This window comes from Lemur catta, chromosome 2 (genome assembly GCF_020740605.2).
Source record: "Lemur catta isolate mLemCat1 chromosome 2, mLemCat1.pri, whole genome shotgun sequence".
NCBI lineage: Eukaryota > Metazoa > Chordata > Mammalia > Primates > Lemuridae > Lemur > Lemur catta.
Window position 1 is genome coordinate 17,588,101 of NC_059129.1, and position 22,258 is coordinate 17,610,358.

The window sequence follows — 22,258 nt, forward strand, 5'->3', positions numbered from 1 at the left end:
GGACATGCAGACCATGGGGCCCACGAGGAGGCCATGGTACTCCAGTGAGTGGAATGCTGGAGGCAGCAGGCGTGCAGGGAGGGACAAACAAGAAGCAGTGGAGGAGGCTCGGCTCCCTGGTCAGCAGCTTGCAGGGAGATTGTTAATTCCCCTCTCTGCCATTATTAATAGTTATTTACCTAATTTCTCATATGAAGAATTTATACCAGCTAGCAATGCCACTAAAGGTAGTGAGGCACAAAATAGGAATGCTACCATGCCTGGCGCGTGCACCCTTCCTGAGAAATGACAGCTTTGTGGCTGCAGAGGAGCCATGACTCACAGGCCCTGGAGTGTGACTTGCACCCCTTCCCCAGCCGAGGGATGGGCGGCTGTGGCTCCAGCTTCCAGGGCCCCGCCCGTCCCCATCCCATCCATTCCCACTGGCAGGCCCCACGTCTGCCTGAGCCACAGCTGGCAAGTGGCTCATCCGTAATGTCATGTGCCTCCAAAGCCTGCAGTGCAGGCCACTCTCATTAACACACTGATCAAGGCCTGGCTGCCTCAAGCCAATGTCCCCTGTCGGATGGGAGGAACACAGAAGAGGAAACCTTCGTGACTGAGGAATCGGTCAGGCCGACCAGAATCCGATTCCAAGGTCCATCTTTCCTCGGCTGGTTCTGCCTTCCTGCCACATCTACGGGCCACCTCATACCTTTCCAGGAAACCCCTTTCTGATTAAGCTGCTGAGGCTTCTGTTACTTGCCCGACACGCTGACCGAACTCCCCACCGAGTCAGGGCGCCCACCGGACTTACCAGCGGGCTTGTCTGCCCACTGATGAAGGCCTGTGCGGGTCCCAGGCCACCTTACTGACGGGGAGGTGGGCGCGAGGGGCTCAGGGGCCTGGACTCAGGTCTGGGAGGGTGAGCCCCCTGCAGGTGCCATCACTGACCGTGCCCCAGATGCCCGCCATGCACTGGGTTTATGGAGCTGAACAAGGCAAAGCAGCCCTGCTACATGGGGGAGGCCACCCCAGCAATTCAGTGCCTACAGAGCATTCCCCTGCCTGGTGACAGCACCTTCACTTTGCTTAGGGAGAAGCCCCTGCTCACTTGGCCACGCAGCTTGGGAGGGACTGCCCCGCCCAAGGCTCTGGGCAAGCTTGACTTCCCAGTGCATTTGCAGTATCCGCTCCCCACCTCCGCGATGTCCACACTAGAACTTGGAGCCGTGAGAATGCTCCCTGGGGCATGGGGAGCCACTGAATGGGAGCCACCCCTCCTCCTGACACTGGGGCGTGGGGCCTGGACGCAGGGCAACCGTTCTGCTACCATGAAGCAAGTGTCTGGGTTGCCTGGGAAACTACCTGCAGGCCCCAAGCAGGAGGCCAGCTCAGTGAGATCAGAGGCGGAAATATGGATGCCTGGTGACGTCCCTGGAACTGCTAGACCCAGCCCCTCCTGAAGGCCCCTCTGGCCAAGTCCTTCCTTGTTCAAGCCAGTTTGAGTTGGCCTTTCTGTCACGACTAAAGGAGTGGACGAGAGGCAGGGAGACAGGGAATTCTAACAGTGCAGCAAGTGTGAGGACCAAGGAAGCGCAGAGAACAGGACTGAGCACTGCAGAGGTGAGAGGCTGCCAAGACCTAAGGGCAGCCAGGAAAGGCAGCACACCGGGGGGCACAGCGCGCAGCACGGGGAGCACCGACAAAGGCTCCAGCGAGAAGTCGGAGGAAGGAAGCACTGCACCCTCAACAGTGGGGCAGGAGCCCACCGTGGGTCTCTAAGATCGTCCTGGAGCAGCAGCTGTACAGGACCTCCGACGACTATGTGCAGGAGGGCTGAGGGAGCCAGCATCTAGGCTGGAGCTGCTGGACAGGCAGGGTTGCCAGTCACCTGCACATTAGGCCAGTGGCATCTCAGGCCAGAAGAGGGTCCAGACTGCAGGGAGCTGGAGAGGGCAAGGCCAAGGCTAAGGCTCACAAGTCCAGGCTTGGGGCTGGCCAGGTCCTGACAGGACAAGTGAGCTAAGCTGGGACTGAAGGCAAAGCCACCCTGGGCAAGGACAGTGAGCTGCTCTAGGCCAGCAGTAGCTCTGGAACAGGGCACTGTCCTGCAGGAGAGGCTCTTCTGGCTTTGCCTGCCGGAGCCCAAACCAAGGATTCTGAGTCATCACTTGAACTCCAAGAAAGAAGGAAAGGCCACGGAGAAAAACCGCATACACAGAGGCTCCAGACCACAGAATGAAGATGCAACAACTCATAAGAGTTTTATTCCAAACTTGTTAACAATGAATGTAAAGAACAAGGAGGTGATTTGTGTAACATGTGAAACACTGATGCCCTCTTCCGGGCAGGGCTGTGGCCAGGCCACCCAGGCAATGGGCCCTTCAGCAGGGCACAGCAGCTAATGCTGCCTGGACCGCAAGGACCTTCTGTTCGATTTGGAGATGCCAGCCTCCCTCTCCTTCTCAGGGTCAAAGACTTCTGTGTACAGAAAAGGCCAGGAAGACACAGTGAATGGCGGGGGTTGGTAGCACAGGGACACTGGCTCAGTCGACAGCTACGTTTCCTGTGCCAAGGATTCTGTCCTACATCCCTAACACTCTTCACTGCTAGCCCTCCTCCCCAGCCTGTGAGGAAGGTGGAATTGTCCCCATTCACAAAGGAACAAACTGAGGGAGCCGCGGGTGCTGCTTTCACATGCCCCTCTGGAGACAGCTGCCAGACAGATGCCCGCGTGTATCAGAATTTCTGCTGCATTCTAGAGAGCCCCTTGGAACTGTGGGAGTCGGCCTTCACTTCCTACAGCAGCTGCTTCCCCCTGTGGGATCGGGCTGCTGACACAGACCCCCTCTGGAGCACTCGCATCTCCAAGGGCTTCCTGTGTCCAGGCACTGAGATCTGCTAGCCCAGCCCAGCTCGTGGGTGCCTGGGGACCATGTACCTGGGATCTCATGGGGCCAGTAGTCGTTACAGTGGGGACAGCGCGGCTCAGAATTCGACTTGAAGTACTTGGCCACACAAGGCAAGTGCATCCTGATCCCACAGGTTTCGCAGCTTTGACCCTGAAACAAGAAGGGCTGACCATGGAGCTCATACAGCCTGCAAGTTCCACAAACCCCCAGAGCAGCTGTGAGGAAAATGGCCGGCAGGCGAAAGCTTTGTCTTCCAGGCCCCAAATTCATACGGATAATCCCGATGTCCTTAGTACAATGGGTTTTACTAAAGAATTCTGAACAAATGACCACAGCGGAAGAAGCTGAAGGCTCACAAGGCCACCCTCGCAGCTCTCAGGCTCCTGCACTCAGACCTGCAGGTGGGTGCAGACAGCCACAGCTTTCAGAAGGCAATTTGGCAACATGGCTCAGAAATGTTAAAAAAAAATGTGCACTTTGTCCCAGAAATTTCACTTGTAACAATTCAACTCAAAGAAATAATCACCAAGTGCCCAAGGATACATGTGCAAAGAGGCCCATCATAGCAACTGCAATCACAAAAAGAAAAAATTACAAAATGATAAAAACCAAAAAGAAGGACACAAGTGTCCAGTGCTGGTTAAATGGCTGTAAAGCCCTGCAAAGCATCAGTGTAAAACAGATGACTCAGGAAACAACAATCGACATAGAAAGATGTTCATCACAAAACTGCAGTTATACAAAAGACACAGGAGAGCCTTTCTGGAGAAAAATAAACAAAGCGAGAGCCCTGGACTAGAACAACGGAGCCAGGGAGTTGGAAAGGCAGCACGGCCACATGGGCAGAGTGGGAGCAGCGTCCTCGGACACATCCGGGGAGAGGGCCTCCATCCGCCCCTACTGGGGGACGTCCTGGCAGTGGTGGAGGGCTGAGCCCTGGGGAATGGGCGCAACCTGCCCCGTGGGTACCTGGATGAGGAGGCTGTGGCAGATGTTGCAGATCTTCACGGAGTCCGGGTATGTCTCCCGGATGTACTGCTCCATCTCCAGGATGGCCCGGCCATGCAGGGTGAACTCCCCTTCCTTCTGCGGGGAGAAAGGGAAGTGGCTACCCTCAGCCAGGCTGTCTCCCCACTCAGTACCTCTGTCCCCTTCTGCCATCCCACAGGCCAAAGCCCAGGCAGACACAAAGGTCTGGATGCTCTTCACCCCTGCAGGTTTCCACCAGCCCCAACCAACCAGAGTGAACCATGTGCCCTTGCAGAGCCTCAGCAAGGGAAACTGCGACAAAGACCTAAAAGGCAATGGAAGCGAGGCTCCCCAACCCCTGCACCTTCTTGGTACGTTGCTTGTGCCTTCAGACATGACCACTCTATCAGCACCGAGACCCCAAATGAGGCACTGTCAGAGTCCTCCTGCAGGTAAGGACACTGAGGCCCACAAAGGCTGACAGTCTCCTTGCAGGTAAACCCACTGCTTCCATTCCTTGCCCTCAGACACCCCACCCCACTCCCCAAGAGTAGCATCTCCAGGGCCTCCCAGCACTGCTGCCTGCAGCCTCCATAGGGACCATCTGAGATCACGTCTAGCCACACCACTTTACAGACAGATGAAGCTGGAAGGAGCACAGAGAGGCAAAGCTGGGCCTCCTGGTTCCCACCTCTGGGCACAGCCCACACGACACACGGCCTGAAAAGCCTGGGAGAGGCAGGAAGCACACCAACAATTTGGCTGCCCCGGCCAACCCCACTGCCAACTCAGGAGAGAGGAGGACTGAGGGAGACCCATAGGGAGGCAAATGTCATGGGAACCCATGCAAGTCAATTCTGCCTCATCAGCGTCAGCTAAGGGATCAGGATGTGGCCTGTTAAGCACTGCCGTTACCGTCTGATCGTCTTCCCTGGAGGGCAGCAGGGAGGTCCCAGCATGGAGGTTAGAGGCTGGACATAGGCAAGCCTGAGGGGGTCCGGATGGGAGGGAGAGGGCTCAGGCCTGGCCAGGAGATGGCGCCACTGAGGACAGAAGCCTGCTGAGTTTCCCTAAGTGCTCACTGCCTTTTCTGCTATTTTCTACAACAAGCAAGAGCTTATTGTAAAATTTCTGACAGTTAGACACCCTCCACTGTGTTCCTGCCTCCATCCCCACCATGCGCATGGAAGGATAGTGTTTGTGTGATCTGGGCTCAGTGCGTTCACTCTGGGCCACCAGTGGAGAGGCCAGGTGACCACTGGAGGGAGACATGGGCAAATAAATGGATGTGGAGTCGGAGAGCTGGGGCAGTGACTGCAAGGTGCCTGAGAGGGCAGGCTGCGTGGGTTTCAGGAAGGCAGGAAGGCTGGAGCACCAGGCACTGGTGTCCTGCATCATGGCTGTCACTGTGTGGACAAAGGCTTTGTGCCCCTTCAAGTGCTGTGTGACTGGTTCCTTCTCGAAAGCTACCAAATCCATCGTACACTCTGTCCCCACGGCCACCACCCTGTTCCACCCTCACCTGCCCCTAACTGCTCTCCCTGACCTTTCTTTCCACCAGCAATGTGACCTCTACAGAACAAGCCCAGCCTTGTCACTCTGCCTAAATCCTCCAGGGCTTCCCACCATCCTTGGGCTGAAGAGCCAAGTCCCCATTGTGCCATCTGGCAGGCCCACCTTGTCCACTCTGCCCATGGTCTTCGTGTTCAGATCACCCTGGCCTCGACTACTGGCGCACACCATGACCCCTCTGGCCACAGGGCCTTTGCACAGGCTGACTACCCACCCAACCCGCCGCTAACTCCTCCACAACCTTCAGCTCAACTGTCATGTCCTCAGCTGAGGGCCAGTTAAAGTTGACTTAAAATCATGTTTCCTTCCCAGCTGTAACTCTACTTCAACGAGATAACTGTGTGACTGATCTCAGGCTCCCCCAGCAGGCTGCAAGCCCCATGAGAGCAGCAGTCAGGTCTGGATTTGCTCACTCCTGTGTGCCCAGCGTCTGGTGTGGGGCCCAGTACTTGGCAGTCCTGTGATAAGCATCTGAGAGAAGATTAAGCAGACCATGCGCTGATGCCCAGGAGGAATGTCCAGTGCTCTGGTGATCAAGTTCCAATTCAGGCTCCAGCCACATTTACTAAACACCTACATGTACCTGAAACTGTGCCCAAGGCTTATGGTTCACGACCCCACTCAGTGCTCTGCGGCCCATCAGGGAGTGGGGTTTCCTAGTTCTCCAAAGAAGACCACAGCTCAAGTGATCTCCCAGGCCTGGCAATAACACAAGGCTAAAGACGTGCAGTCCCTGGGGTGTGTGGGGCTTCATTCAGCCAGTTAGCGGGCGCCTGAGCTCCGATGAGCCACGCCTGCTCTCAGAGGCCTCCTCACAATCCGACCACCCTCCACCCCAGGGCCTCCTCGCAGACTGGCAGCTGCCTCAGCACTGCCATGCCAAGCCATAGTCTCTCCAGCCATGAGGTGTCCCTGGGGTGACAGACTCACCTAGAATGACCCCAGTCAGCGGGTACCCAGCTATTCCTATGGAAAGTCCCATTTCTGAGAGGCTGAGGATCAGAATCTCAGACGTGGTCCTTCTGTTAGAGGTGCTGCCCCCAGGAAGGCTTGTCAGGGGACCAGCTAGCACCCCACCCCACAGTGGCTCCTCCAAAGTGTAACAGATCTCAGGGCAACTCTCACCAGCCCATCCAGGTCAGAAAGCACTGGGGCCTTCATGAAAAATACCTGGGAGCAACCAATATCCTCATCCTCAGGTGAGAAGCACAGTCTCAGAGACCAGCAGCCATCTGCCAGAGGTGGTGGGGATCTGGAGGTGTCTCTCACTCCCCACCCCTCCCCACCAAGTTTGTTCCTCTGCCCATGTGAGGGCACCTGAGGGCCAAACAGTCAATAAGAGGAGTCCTACGGGACTGCCTGGCACCAAGGCTGTGACAACCCCTCCCACAGCAGCTCCCAGAACCTGTTCCACTCTCTCTGGAGCTCAGGGCCACCCTGAAGAAGGCGGTGCCAGCACGTCCATGTTACTGAGGAAAGCACAAGGGGGCTGAGCCCAGATCCAAAGCTCAGTCCAACAGACAGAGGCAGGGCCTTTCCTCTCTGTCACCTGTCTCTCCAGGCAGCAAAGGGCTGGGCAAAGGGAAAATCTAATGCTAAAGTTGGGCACACACCCTGTGAGCTGTACATGAGGATGTCAGTGTAAGCTAGATAAGCGCTCTAAATTACAGTTGCAAAGGGCTATGAACTGGGATGAGAGAGCCCTTAGCTCTAAAAGCTGGGATAACAGTTGACTTCAATGGGTTTCTAGATGCATATCAACATTTCCTAATCTTCCTACAATGAGCAGGTATTTCTTGTACCATTTTTCTGCAGGTCTTAAACCCTGGCCCTCTGGAACTTCATCCCCCTGTCTAATCATCCATTCAGCAGGCATTTACTGAGCACCGACAATGCCAGGAACTACATCTGCAACAGGGGCCAACGATGAAACAGTCCTGGCCTTAAACAGACTGGCCTGAAGAGAGACTGCACCACAAGAGAAAACAGTCAGTCATAACCTGCGTCACGTGAGACCATTCTCTATTGCCAACTACACCCCAGAGATGAAGAGAAACTATGACAAAGCCATTGATAGGGAGCTTCAGTCCCCAGGCCAGGGCTTGAACTTGGCTCTGCTACTCTCAGGGTGTTAGACATCACCCAGACCACTAAGCTGCAGTCTGTCAGCTAAAACCTGAGGTATGAACCCATCACAGGGCAGCAGGTGGATTCGAGGACAGGACACACGTGAACATGCCTGGCAGATGTGGGCACAGACCAGGAGCCCCCAGCCTTGCCCTCATCCCCAGGAACCTCTCCCGCATTTTCCTCCCATCAAGTACCCCAGAAAGTGAGTGCAGGTCAGGTTGCCGGGGTGAATCCACTCCATAAAGAAATCAGTAACTTAGAGCACCAACTACCACAAAACCCAGTGGCAAGCTCTCCCTGCAAAGGAAGTGAATAATCTCTTTAGCCACAAGCAGCAGTCTCCAGCCGGAAGTCTAACCACCAAGCAAGGAAGTGGAGGGCCGACGTGAGCGCATCCTGAACAGACAGGGGGGGCACAGGCATTTGGGGGGGGCCGCGGGGGTGGGGAGGCACAGCTGTGGTAAACTTGGCCAACACCGAGCTGTCAGGCCCAGGCTTCTTGAAAACAGTGGTGCCTTTTGTGGAAAAAGAACTGAAACATTTGTTCTGCTGCAATCAGTAGGACTAGACCCGGGGGTGGGCAGCATCTAGAAACTGAATCTGTACTCCGGGCCTTTCCCAGCTCTCCACAGCCCCCTCCTGAAGTTTGTCTGCACTTCCTCTTTGCTCCTTAAGGGCCACTGCCTAAGTGAAAGAACCTGGAGCACTGGCCCTGGGCAGCACGCTGCTGATAGCAACAGCAATGGTAACAACAGCCAGGTAACAACAACAATTCCTCAGCCAGCCTCCTCCGGTGCTAGGCAGCCAACACCATGCACACCTTACTACATTCTCACTCCTGCTCCATCCACCCAAATGCCCAGAGGTGGGGGATACTACCATCCCCCTCTTACAGATGGGGAAGTCTAGGTCACCTAGACCAGGGTTCAGAGCCAGGTCAGACGCTAGAGCTATGCTCTTAAGAACTGAACCACACTCTGCCTCACAGTCTACGGGCCAGAGGCTCGATCCCAGAGCCTGAATCCCTGGGCACCGCTCCTGGCTCTGCCGCTTCTGGCTGTGGCACTCTGGACAGCTCATGTAAGCAAACAGAGGTGGGAGCCAGATTCTCCTGCCAGGTCACTATGGATACACATTAAAACAGATAAGGGACCTAAGAGGGCTGGCCTGGCTCCACAAACATCAGCAGGATACAAATATGGTTTTGGAGGAAAAGCCGTTATTCACTCTGAAAAGTACACTGGGCTGGGGAAACCATCAGGCCAAGTACCTCAATCAGCCATTTGTTTTGTGCAAACTTCTGCAGCACCTGCTCAGCTTCCTTCTTCCTCATCTTCTTGCCTTTAAGTTGATCAACCAGGTTCAAAATGTTTGTGGAAGATGCAAAGCCAGTTTCTGAGTCCATAATCAGGTCCAGCTGGAAGAAATAGGAGGTACCACATTCATCTATTAAATTGGCAAAAACAACTTTTAAGCAGTAACACCCATTCTTGCAGGAATGTCGCACAACTACTCAAATTACAGGCAGAACTATACACTGGTACACCTCCCCAAAACAACTTTAATATCATCCCAAATAATCTTAATGTCCAAAAATCAAGAAAGATCACCTCACCTCTCTTGCCCCCCACCCCCACCTCCCTGAAAACAGGGAGGCTGAGAAATGAACTACTGAATAAATGAGGCGGCACCTCTCCTTACTCAAAGGTGGGCAGAACAGCAAGGCTGGCGTCAGTGGCAGGCTAGAGCCAGGAAAGACAGGAGGGCAGAGCCAGGTGGGCCAGTGAGAGAAACAGCTCGGGCATTGTAGAGGGCCAGACAAGCTTCCCTAAAACCTCTGCCCAAAGCAGGCCGGGTGCCACCGGGCTTCCTCCAGACATACAGGTGTATGTTGCTAACCTAAAGTCTGCTTCTCAACCTTGGCTGCTGGTAGTCCCCAGGAGATTTACAGGCAGTGATTCCAAGACCTGGTCCTCAGAGATTTGGATTTGACAGATCTGGGGTGAGGCTGGAACATCTGAATTACTTTGTACCTCCACAGTCATTGCACCTAGACCTGAGAACCACTTTCTTAGCCAGGTGTTCAGCAGGTGTGCGATGAGGGCTGAGCAAATGGCTCTGAAGCCTGGTACACCAATGCCTCTCAAATGCACATGTGGTTAAAATGCAGATTTGGATAAAGTAGTCTGGGGTGAGCACTGAGGTCTGGCCTTTCTAATAAGCTCCCAGGTGTGCTGCTGCTGCTGCTGTTCCCAGACAGTACTCTGAGCAGCCGGGCAGGAGCACCTGTAACTACCCGTGAGGCCCTGCTCTTACTCATCCCACCAAGGTTCACATCTGGCCCAGCCCTTCCTTCCCAGGCAACCAAGGGAGCCTCCCCAGCAATCAACTGGCGGCTGTGAATTCCTGATGAGGCACCCAGAGAATCTTCCTGCAAAGGCCTCTCAGGCAGCAATGGTGGCCTGTACCTCCCTAGTGACCCTTGAAGAATGGAGACAAAAGCGTCCCCTAAGAAGCCTGGCCAATGTACTTACAGCCTTTCTAAATAGATCCAGTTCATTCTCTGCAAAATCTGTGGCCATTTTGGAAATTGGAGTTGTAGCAAGATTCACCTAAAAAATAAGTCAGCACGATGGTCAGGCTGTGCCCTCCCTTGTTGGTTAACACATTGCTGGCTCTCACTCCCGCCCACCCATCACCGAGCTCCTGCACCCAGGCACTGTGGCTGCAGGGATGGGTCTGTAACCAGTTTTCTATCACAGACTTCAGGCTTTAGCTCAGCCAACATACCTGACTATCAGAGATTTTAGAACTCCAAAGGTTGTGCAGTACTTTCCAAACTCAGATAAACGTGCAAAACTAGTCTGCATTTTAATGGAGCTTAAATTGTAAATGGCACTGAGAGGGCTGGTACTGAAGAATCTGCTCTGCCTCGTCTCGCCTGGCATTTCCAGTTATTTGACTCGTAACAACTTTTTCCACAGAATCGAGTTTGGGAAACCCTGGACTAAAGTGTTCCTTTCTGAGTGAGGGCCTGGCTGGGAGCAGGCCATGTCCTCTGACAGCCTGAGTGTCCCTGAGCCAAGGATGGCGGCCTGTCAGTGTCCCCCTCCTTATTGCACCCTGTTCCCCAGCTGTGAGGGTAAATCTGGAAAATACAGAAGGCCCAAAATGGGTCTCGATCCTTAATACCCCCACACACTTTTTCTTTTCATACTTCTATGTCTTGTTACAAATAAAAAACCATTTTCTCTCTTTATTCCTAACAGTCCATAATACACTTGGGGTGACTTCCTTGCAGAGAACTGCCAACAAGGAAAATCAAACCAACACACTGGCTGTCACTTCTCTGGTGGGGACAGCAGGGGCTCCACGTGGGCAATGACAAAAGCACTGAGGTCTGGGCTACGGTTCTGGGCACTCCACCTCTGATAACCCAAAGGCTAACCCAGGTGTCAGAGGCTTGCTGAGAGCGTGCACGCAGCAGGTCTGCTTCTTTCTCCCACAGTGCCACTAGAGGGCTCTGTCTGGCATTTACCAACGCGTAAATGGGTCTCCCGTCATCTTCTGTAACTCCTTTCTTTATCTCAATATACAATGACTCCAAGACACTATTGATATTGTTGATGAAGTCCTCCAACTTCTCCACGGTAGCATTGCCTGGAAGTAAACAGGCAAAAAAAAGTGGGTGAAGGGGGCCTCGTCAAAACGTGCAGCTTGTTTTAATCATTCTAATCAATCACTCCACCACACCTGAACATACAGGACGGCAGCACCAGAAGCAGGGAAATGCTGCAGCCCTTTTGGGTGAATGCCAGTACCATGTGGCTTCTTTCTTCCTGGAGTATTGGAAGACAAGCAGCAGAATGGCCCAGAGATGGTATCTGGGACTGCTGGGGCTTCTGTGATCTTCCTGTCTTTGCTTGTGTCCCCCAGCCTGCCTGCCACCCAGTGACTAGTCCCTAGTCAGCATCACTCCATGTGCTCAGAGCCTGCAAGGCCCCCCCGCTGCTGCAAGCAACATCACACACCCAGCTACCCCGCCTCTGCCCCAGCATCCCCACACGAAGCCTCTGTCCCTGCACATCCTCACACTTCTTGGCTGTATCTTTATTCCTTTCTCCCTTTGCTTGACATCCATTTACCTAACACATGCCAGGCCCTGGGCTTTGTCCTGGGGGTGTAGCAGTGAACAACAACAACCAGGGTAAGAAGAGCGGCCCAGGCCCTCACCCCAAGAGAGGCCCTGCCTCGAGCACCTTCCATCCGGTAATCAGTTACTCCTCCCAGTACCCCTCCCAGCACAGCCTAAGAGGCAGAGAGGCAAACAGGTGAGCTGATGTCCCCACAGCCATACACCAGGCCAGGCAAAGCCAGTGTGAGCCCAGATAGCCTTGCTGTGACCTGTCCACGGGCCTGCTCCTGCCAGCAGCAGGCTCACCGCCTAGAAGCCACTGTCAGGACCATCAGTCTGAGGAGGAGGCCCCCACAGAGCCCAGCAGTGCAGGCGCTCAAGGAAGGAAGGAGGGCAGGGGAGGTGCAGTGGGCAGCAGGAGGCAGATGACCACACAGGGCCTTGTGGCCAGGGGACAGTGTGGCCTTCCTCCTGTGGGAAGTGGGAACCTCCCTGCACTAGAAGAAAAAGAGGGATATGGTCAGCTGTGTGTCATGGAATTACCTTTTTGTACTGCGAAACTTTTCAAACCAAGAGTACGTATTACTGTTTTCACTTACTAAATAATTAACTGCAAAAGATTCATACCATAGAAAAATCACTTTGGAAAAAAAAACTGCAGAAAAAAAGCAGACACTATGACACCACTTATGTGTAAAACAGTAACAGAAGCAATAAAACAATACTGCAGGAAAAAGACCTGGTGGGTTACCTATGAAGCTGAAGACCAAAGCCGCCACTAGGAAGTCACTGCAGGGCATCTGAGATGTGTCTGGGTTTGACTTCTTACACAGAGAAGGTATTTCTAAGCTATCCATATAATTAAAGGTTAATAAAATATAAAAACACAAGGATCACGCTGATGACAGTGGAGGGTATGGCCGTGCACAGGAGACAGTGACAAGCCAGACTCATGAGCTCTAACAAGGGGCAGACTGTGGCAGCCCAGAAAAGCTAATGGCAAAGTCCAGGACAGTGATGCTAATATGCAATTCACAGCAGGGACCTAGTCTTCCATTTTAAGTAAAGTACTTAAAAAGCAATTTAGATAAAAAATTAGTAGTAATAAATAGGTGGGCATGACAAAATGGTGAAGTATTTGGCCTCGACTACTGGGAAACTGTGATCATACTTCCTGCCTCCACGCCCCTGCTCACGTCCTTCCCTTCAGACACGCCCTCCTCCCTCACCAGAGCCAACTCAGACGGCCCTTCGCCCATGAAACATTCTCTTCTGCGACCAGTGCAAAGTGTTGCTGCTTCCTTCCTCTGCCACACCACGCAAAGCGCCTCTTCACAGCCACGTGAGCCTAGCTGTTCCGTACGAGCCTGTGCCCTTGACCTTGCAAGAAATATTTTTCTACCCCAGAGAGTACCCGATGCTGGGAAACTTAGGAGCAAGGCAACAAGACATCAAGAACCTTCTCTCGGGCCAGGCACGGTGGCTCACGCCTGTAATCCTAGCACTCTGGGAGGCCGAGGCAGGTGGATCGCTCGAGGTCAGGAGTTCGAGACCAGCCTGAGCAAGAGTGAGACCCCGTCTCTCCTAAAAATAGAAAGAAATTATCTGCCAACTAAAATATATATAGAAAAAAAAAACTTAGCCGGGCATGGTGGCGCATGCCTGTAGTCCCAGCTAATCAGGAGGCTGAGGCAGTAGGATTGCTTAAGCCCAGGAGTTTGAGGTTGCTGTGAGGTTGCTGTGAGTTGCCACGGCACTCACTCTAGCCCAGGCAACAAAGTGAGACTCTGTCTCACAAAAAAAAAAAAAAAAAAGAACCTTCTCTCACTGCCTAAGTGAGGATCTTTCGTGGGCAGGAGCCGCCTTGTCCACCCAATGTAACACAGTGGCAATTCACATTTTCCACTGAAGAGGCCCCTCCTGGGTTGTCACTCAGAGAAGTGTACTCTGTGGGCAGATCAAGAGCATTCTGTTGTACTGGACTTTCCAAATACCACGTCTGCATGGAGATGAGCCAACAGCCCTGTCTGCCCTTTCCCTTGTCATCCAGCCTCATTTTCATAAACAGGAATGTTTTCATTGGATTTTCATTTAAGGGAGAGAAAAACCAGCCACTTCCGACTGCTGCACTCACTCAATGCAGACACCTCCCATTTGCTTAGTCGCTCACCTTCTCTTGATTCTATCTCACCTTTTCCTTCCATGCAAGCCTCCTGCATCAGGGCCACAACCATGGTCTTGTCAATCACTGACCCCGTCAATGTTTCTAACAGGAGCTCCTGTGCCATCGCAGCTCTTTCTTAACCACAACCTGAGAATGAACTTCTCTTATGCTCAGCAACCCCCTGACCCCTGCAAATGGCCCCTCCTGGCAGCACAGGGCCATGGGGCCAGCAGCAAAGGCGTGGGCTCAGGCCCAGTCCTGCTCTCCCTATCTGTGGGGCCCTGCATGAGTCTCTCACCCTTTCTCTCATCTCTGAAGGCTGCACACCATCTAACTTCCAATCTCACACGAGTCTAGAACCCTCTTCCCTCCAGTGCTCCTGCTACCACCACCCAGCCTCCCAATCCTATGGCACCCTCCCGTATAGGCCTTCCCTGACCAGACTAGCCGGGGCTCCCAGCTCTGTCCTCCCACACTACTCAAGCACTTCCTTCCTCATCACATGTCACTCCAACTGCTCCGGTGACGGAGTCCAGCCACCCCACTACAGAGTCAGCCGGTGGTGTCTGCCTACCTAGCAGCCATTTCCCTCCTGAATAAGACCTACCCCTTTCTTCATTTTTTTAAAATTATCTTTCTCCTACATTTGTGGTTTTGGTGGGAGAATAATTCCAGGTACCCATAGCCAGAGAACCAGAAAGCAGGAAGCTAAGGGGGCCAGACCTTAGGACAGCCAGGAGTAGACACCGAATGTGTATCAGCCAATCTGCGCAGGGGACAGAAGGCCAGCTAGAGGTGGTTCCAGCTTAGCAGCTATGGAGGGAGGGTGTTTGGCACACAGTGGTGCTATGCTTCCTGCCCCTCACAGTCAGTCAGCCCCATGTGTCTCTCTCCCTGTAGCGTCCTGACACATTTCTTTCTAAGTTGGCCAGAATTGGGGTCTCTTACTTGAGCTAATGTTCACTGCTCTGTCCCCACTCCCTCCCTGACCCTAGAGCTCATGGTGCAGAAGCTACAGTTTGCAAATCTGTAGGAACATACTGGGCCTAAGGCACATCTCTGGCTCCTTTTGGCCGCAATATTCTATGAATCCATGGTCATGATAAAGTACATGAGATTAAGACCGTATCATGTGATTCTGAGGCAACCATTTCCAGTCTTACAAATAAATACCACTTTGAGGGATTTAAGAGAGTTAATTAATTAACACTGCTCCTTTCTTCAGAACCCACAGCCAACTGAGAAAAAAAGACACCTGCTTTGGTAAGTATCAAAATACCAGGTTTTTTGCAGGTAGAGCTGGGTCAGAGGCTGGTTCTCTGGACACACCGACCTGCAGTCAGCAATATGGAATGACCAGCTCAAGGAGAGAGAAACAGGTTCTGGCCCTTCCACGGCTGCCTCTTCTAGAGAGAAAGAGACACCCTCAGCAGCACAACTAGCACACGTCTGAACCAAGCAAGGCTGAACCTATGTATCTTAGGCTGCCACCTGCGTTTTCTGCACTTATAAGAAGCAGGGCGTATATACATTTCTTATGGGCTGTGGTAAAGTAACTACTGCTAGGCTGAAAGCAATGAGCCGGCTAACATGTGACTGTGACTGACCTTATTATGCCAGCACTATTCATTAGCTTGGTTCATTTCATCCTTATAATAGCAGTATCTCCATAAGGTGAGTGCTTAATATTGTCTTCATGTACATGAGGCTCGGAGAGGTTAAAGAAGCGGCTCAGAGTTTCCATAACTGGAAATGGAGCCCAGGCCCCCTGACTCCAGACCCCGAGCTCCTCGGCACTAAGCCACATAGCCTCTGCAAAGCAAACCTGAGGACATTCCCTATCCCAGACCCCATTATCTACACCCTCTTGCACATTGCCCTGTGGCTTCAGAGTCACCAAGAGGGGCCCAACCAACACTGCAAGATGGAAAGCACCAGGGCAGTGGGTGATGAAGACACAAGAGGTGCAAAGAGAAGCTGGGCCCAGCCAACAACGTCCACCATCCCCTCGGCCAGTCCCTGTGGGGTCAGCACACATGGCCACTGGAGGAGCTGAGGAAAGGCAAAGTCCTGGGAGAGGACAGAACCACTCCTCTTTAGCAGGAAATGCCTGTCACTGGGGGCAATTAAAAAATGAGCCTCCAGGCAGCACTGAATAAAACAGGACACTTCTCCTCTCAGGAGGAGGGTTTTTCAACTCATGTTGAGAGACTTCTTTCTGGCTATATTTTCTCCTTTTCTTTTAAAATTAAATTTTACTTTAACTTTACCAATGAACCTCTTCTTGCTAAATCAGGGTCCCTGCTTCCCAGAGGCCACTGGAACCTAAGACTCATTGTGAACTGAGCAAGGAAGTCTGCTGCTCTAATCTCTGGCCAGCAAATAGCTTTGTTCTAAACTAGGTACCAAAGATAGAAAATGCTATTTTTAGGCAGAGGAAATAACAGCAAAAAATAAGACCCCAGGGGCCCAAACCACCTGTGGGCCAACTTGCCCTTGACAGGCCTCTCAGATGAAGTGGGCAGGTGGCCCTGCTTAACACAGAGCTGAGGAGGGGGCAGGACAGGCCCTGGAGCAGACACTGGCCCTGAGAGAGCAGCCCCCCAGGGTTGGGACAAAGGACAGGCTGGCAGGCAGGACTCTGAGTCAGAGAGGCCTGTGAGGGGTCACGGATTTTGCCTCCAAGCCTACAGTTCTCATCAATCGCTTTCCCTGGGGGAAAGATTTTCTGGACCTTCAGACCTGCAGGTACAAAGGCAAGAAGTGCCAAGGGCACTTCCCAAGCATGGCCACTGAACAGTGCTGGGAAGGGCAGGGATGGAAGGAGAGCTGGCTTTTACTGGTAAATAACTGTTGGACAAATCATTCTCTGCATGGGTGCATCAATCCACCACATGTTACATACAGTACTGCTCCCTATCTTCTCAACAGACTTCCACGAGCCACCGAGGCAAGCTGGGAAGAATCACTGTCTCTGTTTTCCAAAAGAGGATGCCAGGGTCAGAGAGGTGAAGGACTTACTCAAGATGACAGGGCCAGAAGATGACAAAGTGCAGACCAGAAGCCAGGTATCTGGCCATTAGTTGGATGCAGTAACAAAAGGACTTAAGCATTCATTAAAAAAAAAAAAATTATTACTTAGATATGCAATGATGTCTGGAAATTACTTCAAAATAATATAGGGGTAAGTAGGCAGGAGTATAAAACAAGATTAACCATGAGTTTATCATCATTTGAACTGGGTGAGTCATTGCACTATTCTATTTTTCTGTTTGACTTTCTTCATAATAAAAGGTTAAAAAAATACTTTAGTGCTCAACAACCATAGAACTTGACTCCTTAACCCTCAGAGTCTGAATCAAAAGAGAGAAAAATGAGTGTCATCTGACAAGGTGGATTAGCTCAGGGCTCTGATGGCATAGATGAAGTAGAATTTTAATAACATTTTGGCCGGGCGCGGTGGCTCACGCCTGTAATCCCAGCACTCTGGGAGGCTGAGGCGGGTGGATTGTTTGAGCTCAGGAGTTCGAGACCAGCCTGAGCAAGAGCGAGACCCAGTCTCTACTAAAAATAGAAAAGAAATTATACGGACAGCCGAAAACATATATATATAGAAAAAATTAGCCGGGCATGGTGGCGCATGCCTGTAGTCCCAGCTACTCGGGAGGCTGAGGCAGTAGGATCGCTTAAGCCCAGGAGTCTGAGGTTGCTGTGAGCGAGGCTGACGCCACGGCACTCACTCTAGCCCGGGCAACAGAGTGAGGCTCTGTCTCAAAAAAAAAAAAAGAATTTTAATAACATTTTAAAACCTACTGTTAATAACGTTTTAAAACCTACTGCTTTGAGATCTGTACACATAGATCATTTTTATTAAATCAAGAGATCATTATAGTTAGAAAGTTTACTCTTTAGTGTCACTCAAATGACAGAGCATGAAGCTTATTTTACCTGAAACTCATTTTACTTGGCACAGTCCTGCATCTTGGCCACATGCATTAAGGGCCCTAGAACCCATGACAGCACTGTTGGAGTGGTGTCAGGGACACCCACTTGCTATCCTTATACGCACAGTAAATCCCTATGGGACCTTACTCTGGCCAGAGATCTACTGGTCAGTACTCCTGTCAGCTATAAAACAGGGCCGATGCCTTCATTGTGGTAAAGCCCTGGATTACAATGTGAATTGTCACAGAAAACATAACTGCTTTCAGCAGAATTTTACTATTGATGCTGTCCATACATATTTCATTTTAATTGCACCCTTTGAAAACACGTAGTCCATCTATCCTTGAGATGAATGGCGGCTCGGTCCACCTCCACCCACTGCAAGAGCCCTCATGGAGCAGAGGAAGAGCCTCTGCAAGGGGCAAGGGGCTTTGCAGGGGACAGGAGAGGAGGCTTCCTGGCAGCCCAGCCCCCTGAGACCAGAGTAGCTCTGCTTTATCCCTGTTGTGTAAGCTTCCCCCTCCTCAGGCTGCATTCAAGCAATGTTAAAACTGACAAATCTGGTGCCTACAGATGCCAGGCAGGAGGCACAGCTGTGGATAACTGTGGGCACAGTGGGGAAGAGAGAACATGCAACCATCAAAAAAGGCAGGGCCACTCTGCTCTAGCCCAGTGCTTGGTGCCTGATCTTTGGCTTTTATGAGAAATCTCTTGGTGGTTGATTTTTCTGTTTGTTTGTTTAACATGGTAATTAATTCTTAAAAATTAGAAACACTGGAAGGCAAACAAATCATGCCTGCACGCTAGATACCACTGATATTCTACCAGTTTCCGAATTCTGATGTGGGCTGGAACCTGCTGTAATGAGACAGGGTGACTAATGGGGCCACTCTGTGCCCAGACCCACCAGATAAGAGGTCACTGTTTCCCACACAGGCTGGGCTATAAACAACTCAAAGGAATGGACCGTGTTGCCAATGGCTGGATCATATGTAAAAGCAGAACTCTGGGTCAGAGGAGAGGGTGATGTGATGACATAAGCAGAGACTGGAGTGATACCCTTTGAAGATGGAGGAAGGGGCCCTAAGACAAGGAATACAGGAAGCTGAGGAAGGCAAGGAAACAGATTCTCCCCTCAAAACATTCAGGAGGGAGCAGCCATACTAACACACTAACCTGAACCCACTGACACTGATTTTTGACTTCTGACCCCCAGAACTGTAAGACAATAAATTTAAGCCGTTAAAATAAATAAATAAATAATAAAATAAAATAAAATAAAATAAAACAAAATAAAAGCAGAACTCTGACCCACAATCTACAGCAACCAACCTGCCCAGAAAGCCAGCCTACTGTCTGTAAGTCAGACTTGCAGGAAGTCAGACCACTGTTCCTAGCAACCAGTTCAGAAAGCCAAAAATAACTCAGCTCAAAAGGACCAGGATTTGATTTGATTAATAACCAATAATAGCTTCCCTAATTTTTCTCCCTGTTTCCAACTGAGGACCAACCACAGAAAGCCAAATATGCCCCCACCCAATCACATAGGACGCCCTGTCTGTAGCTGCCTCCAGCTTTCCCAGCCAGCAGCCTCCACTCAGGGCACACCTGAAGCCCCCCCACTCCTCTGCCTGCCCGTGAGTTTCTGCCAAACACAAGTGAGAGGCTGCCTATTTCTGGTGGCTGTTCTCCACTTGTGCCCACATTTTCTATTGAGGGACTGGTTCAGTGCCTGTTCCCAGCAGGGGCTAGGAGGGGTGCTGAATTGGGACCACGGCCCCGTGAACCTGTCAGAGATGGCTCTAGTCAGCCACCTTCACGCCAGTTGCTTTCCCCATTCACTACAGCCCAGAGTAGGTGACAGCCTCCTACAGTCTCCCAGTGTCCCCCTCCAGCTCTCTCCAACTGCTATCCACACACAGGTGGCTGGAGCGGAGTCAGGTCCCAGTACCCAGCGTGCAAGCCATCTGCCTGGGGCACCATGCCTAACCCATGCTCTGTGTGACGTCCCCTTCCACCCTGCACTCCAATCATGCTGGCTTTTCTGTGGGTCCCCACACCAAGCTCCTGCCCATCTCAGCCCCTTCCCTGCATTTCCTTCCCCTTGTAAAGCTTCTCTCGCAGATCTCTGCAGGGCCCTCATTACCCGGGCATCGCCAAAATGGCACTTCTGCAGAAAGGCCTGAGCACGTAGGCCTTGGCCAGAACCACACCCAGACCCGTCACATCTTTCTTTCCAGCACTCAGTGCACCAAACCACCGTACCGTTTGTCTCCAACTCCGGTCATTGTCTTTCTCCCTCTATTCTTATCAGAATGCCAGCTCCCTGAGGGTTGGGACTCTGCCTGTCCTGCTCGCCATCATTCATTTGACATTCTACACGCATCCATCAACCAACTGGGGAAGATATGCAGTACCAGTGGTGACCATGCTTTCTGGATTTTCTGAGAAAATCCCAACAGCAGAATTCAGCCCTATGATCTACACAATAATTCCTATCACACTATCATTCCAACACGATGGATCTTCTTTCTGATAGTCACTCCTCCCACCCTCCACTCCCAGGAGCTGGGATTAGATGACAAGGAGAGGGACAGAAAAGGAAAGAACAGGCAGCGAGCAGCATGTAGTGAACATGTAGCAGCAAGTAGTCAGTGCCAGGCACTAAACATAAATTCTCTTGTTTAATGCTCACAACTTTTCTGTGAGGTAGTTACGATTTCCCCCTCACCCACCCCGAAAAGTAAAAGAACTTTAACAAGTCATGGAAGAAACAGGATTTGAAACCCTGCCTTTGAAAAATGGCTTCACTGTTGCCAGTGGGGTCTGTGGTAATCCCAGGGAAGAATTCACTCCCAGTTCTTCCACACTCTCACACATAACCTCCCTTGTGTCTGGGATCCAGTACAAAATGCATTCCCAGATAAATCATGTCCACACTTGGGAGAGTGTGAAGTACACGGACGTCACAGCTGGCTCAGCAAATCTGCATTGGCCCGAAAGGGCTGGCGTGGGGCCGTGTAGGCTGCGCACCCACGCTGCATGAAGTCATCAAGAGTGGGAGAGGCCGGCAGACACTTAGTCCAGCAAAAACCAGAGACATAAAAGCAACAATATTAGTTCTTCGTGGTTACAGAGCTCTTAAACCCAAAGATTCCTAATTAAGTACATAACAACTGCCTGCTGTAAATTCGGTATGTTGAAAAATTCATTAAGTCACACATTAGAAGATACTTTTCATGCTAATTTTTTGCCACTTTTCAGTTATAGAAACAGACTTTATCTCCCTTGATTAACTGGAAAGCCAAGCCAGCTCTGACAGTGGTAAGCTTATTAACTGTTCATCATGGCCAAAGGGGAGAAATGTACAATGAAATCATTAAAAACAGAGGAAAAATTTACTTGCAGCCAGCTTCTAATTATCACTCAGTCCTCCCTGGAAAGAGAAAGTGCTTACAAATATGACTGCAGATACAGGATGGAATACTAAACTCAAATGTCAACATCACTGTGATTCACCATTAATGCATGTCACCTAATGATGTTCATGAGGCCTGAAACAGGCACAAAGACAATGACGCTAATGTAGTCGTGTAAATCAGCATGTTAGAAACAAACTTGGAATGAAGGCAAATAAAACGTTTGACAAAAACTGAAAATCTTTATCACACTCCAATGTTCCTATAATACTGTGTTCACTAATCTTTTTTTTTTTTTTTTTTTTGAGACAGAGTCTCACTCTGTTGCCTGGGCTGGAGTGCAGTGGCATCATCCTAGCTTACAGTAACCTCAAACTCCTGGGCTCAAGCAATCCCCCTGCCTCAGCCTCCCGAGTAGCTGGGATTACAGGTGAGCACCACCACGCCCGGGTTATTTTTCTGCTTTCTGTAGAGACAGGGTCTTGCTGTTGCTCAGGCTGGTCTTGAATTCCTGGCCTCAAGCCATCCTCCCACCTCAGCCTCCCAAAGTGCTAGGATTATAGGCGTGAGCCACTGTGCCCAGACATGATATTATTTTGGATATTAATTTCACCTGTTTCTTTTTACCACCAAGTTTTACTTATGTGGCTCACATTATTTTTCTATCAGTGCTATTCTACCAAATAAGTAACCTATAATCTATAATCTTTACAATTGCCATGTTCATAACAGTCAATGAAAGACTGAGGAATTACTCCTAATTTAAGGAGCCTAAAGAGATATAACAACTAAACGTAACACACGACCCTAGCGTGGGTCATTTACTAATAAAGTCAATATTGGGACAAATGGAGAAATTTGAATGGGGTCGGTCTACAGATTATAGTAGTGATATATCAATGTTAATTTCCTGATTTTAATAGTGGTACTGTGGTTATTTAGGAGAATGCTCTTGCTAAAATGAAATATACCCTGCCGAATTTAGAGTGAAAGGACTTATTTATATAGGTACCTTAAATTGTAACTTACA

At 51.1% G+C, this 22,258-nt stretch overlaps 1 protein-coding gene across 1 annotated transcript in view; it reads right to left on the minus strand.

Annotated features, from left to right (window-relative positions):
* Positions 1–2,221: 2,221 nt before the first annotated feature.
* NSMCE1 (NSE1 homolog, SMC5-SMC6 complex component) overlaps positions 2,222–22,258 on the minus strand; it is a 32,149-nt gene continuing 12,112 nt past the window's right edge. Inside the window, exons 3-8 of the mRNA XM_045542835.1 lie at positions 11,104–11,225; positions 10,100–10,177; positions 8,836–8,982; positions 3,864–3,980; positions 2,924–3,044; positions 2,222–2,463 (exon numbers count right to left, since the gene is read on the minus strand). Coding sequence (XP_045398791.1) covers positions 2,384–2,463; positions 2,924–3,044; positions 3,864–3,980; positions 8,836–8,982; positions 10,100–10,177; positions 11,104–11,225 — 665 coding nt within the window. The 3' untranslated portion in view covers positions 2,222–2,383. The remainder of the gene's footprint in view (positions 2,464–2,923; positions 3,045–3,863; positions 3,981–8,835; positions 8,983–10,099; positions 10,178–11,103; positions 11,226–22,258) is intronic.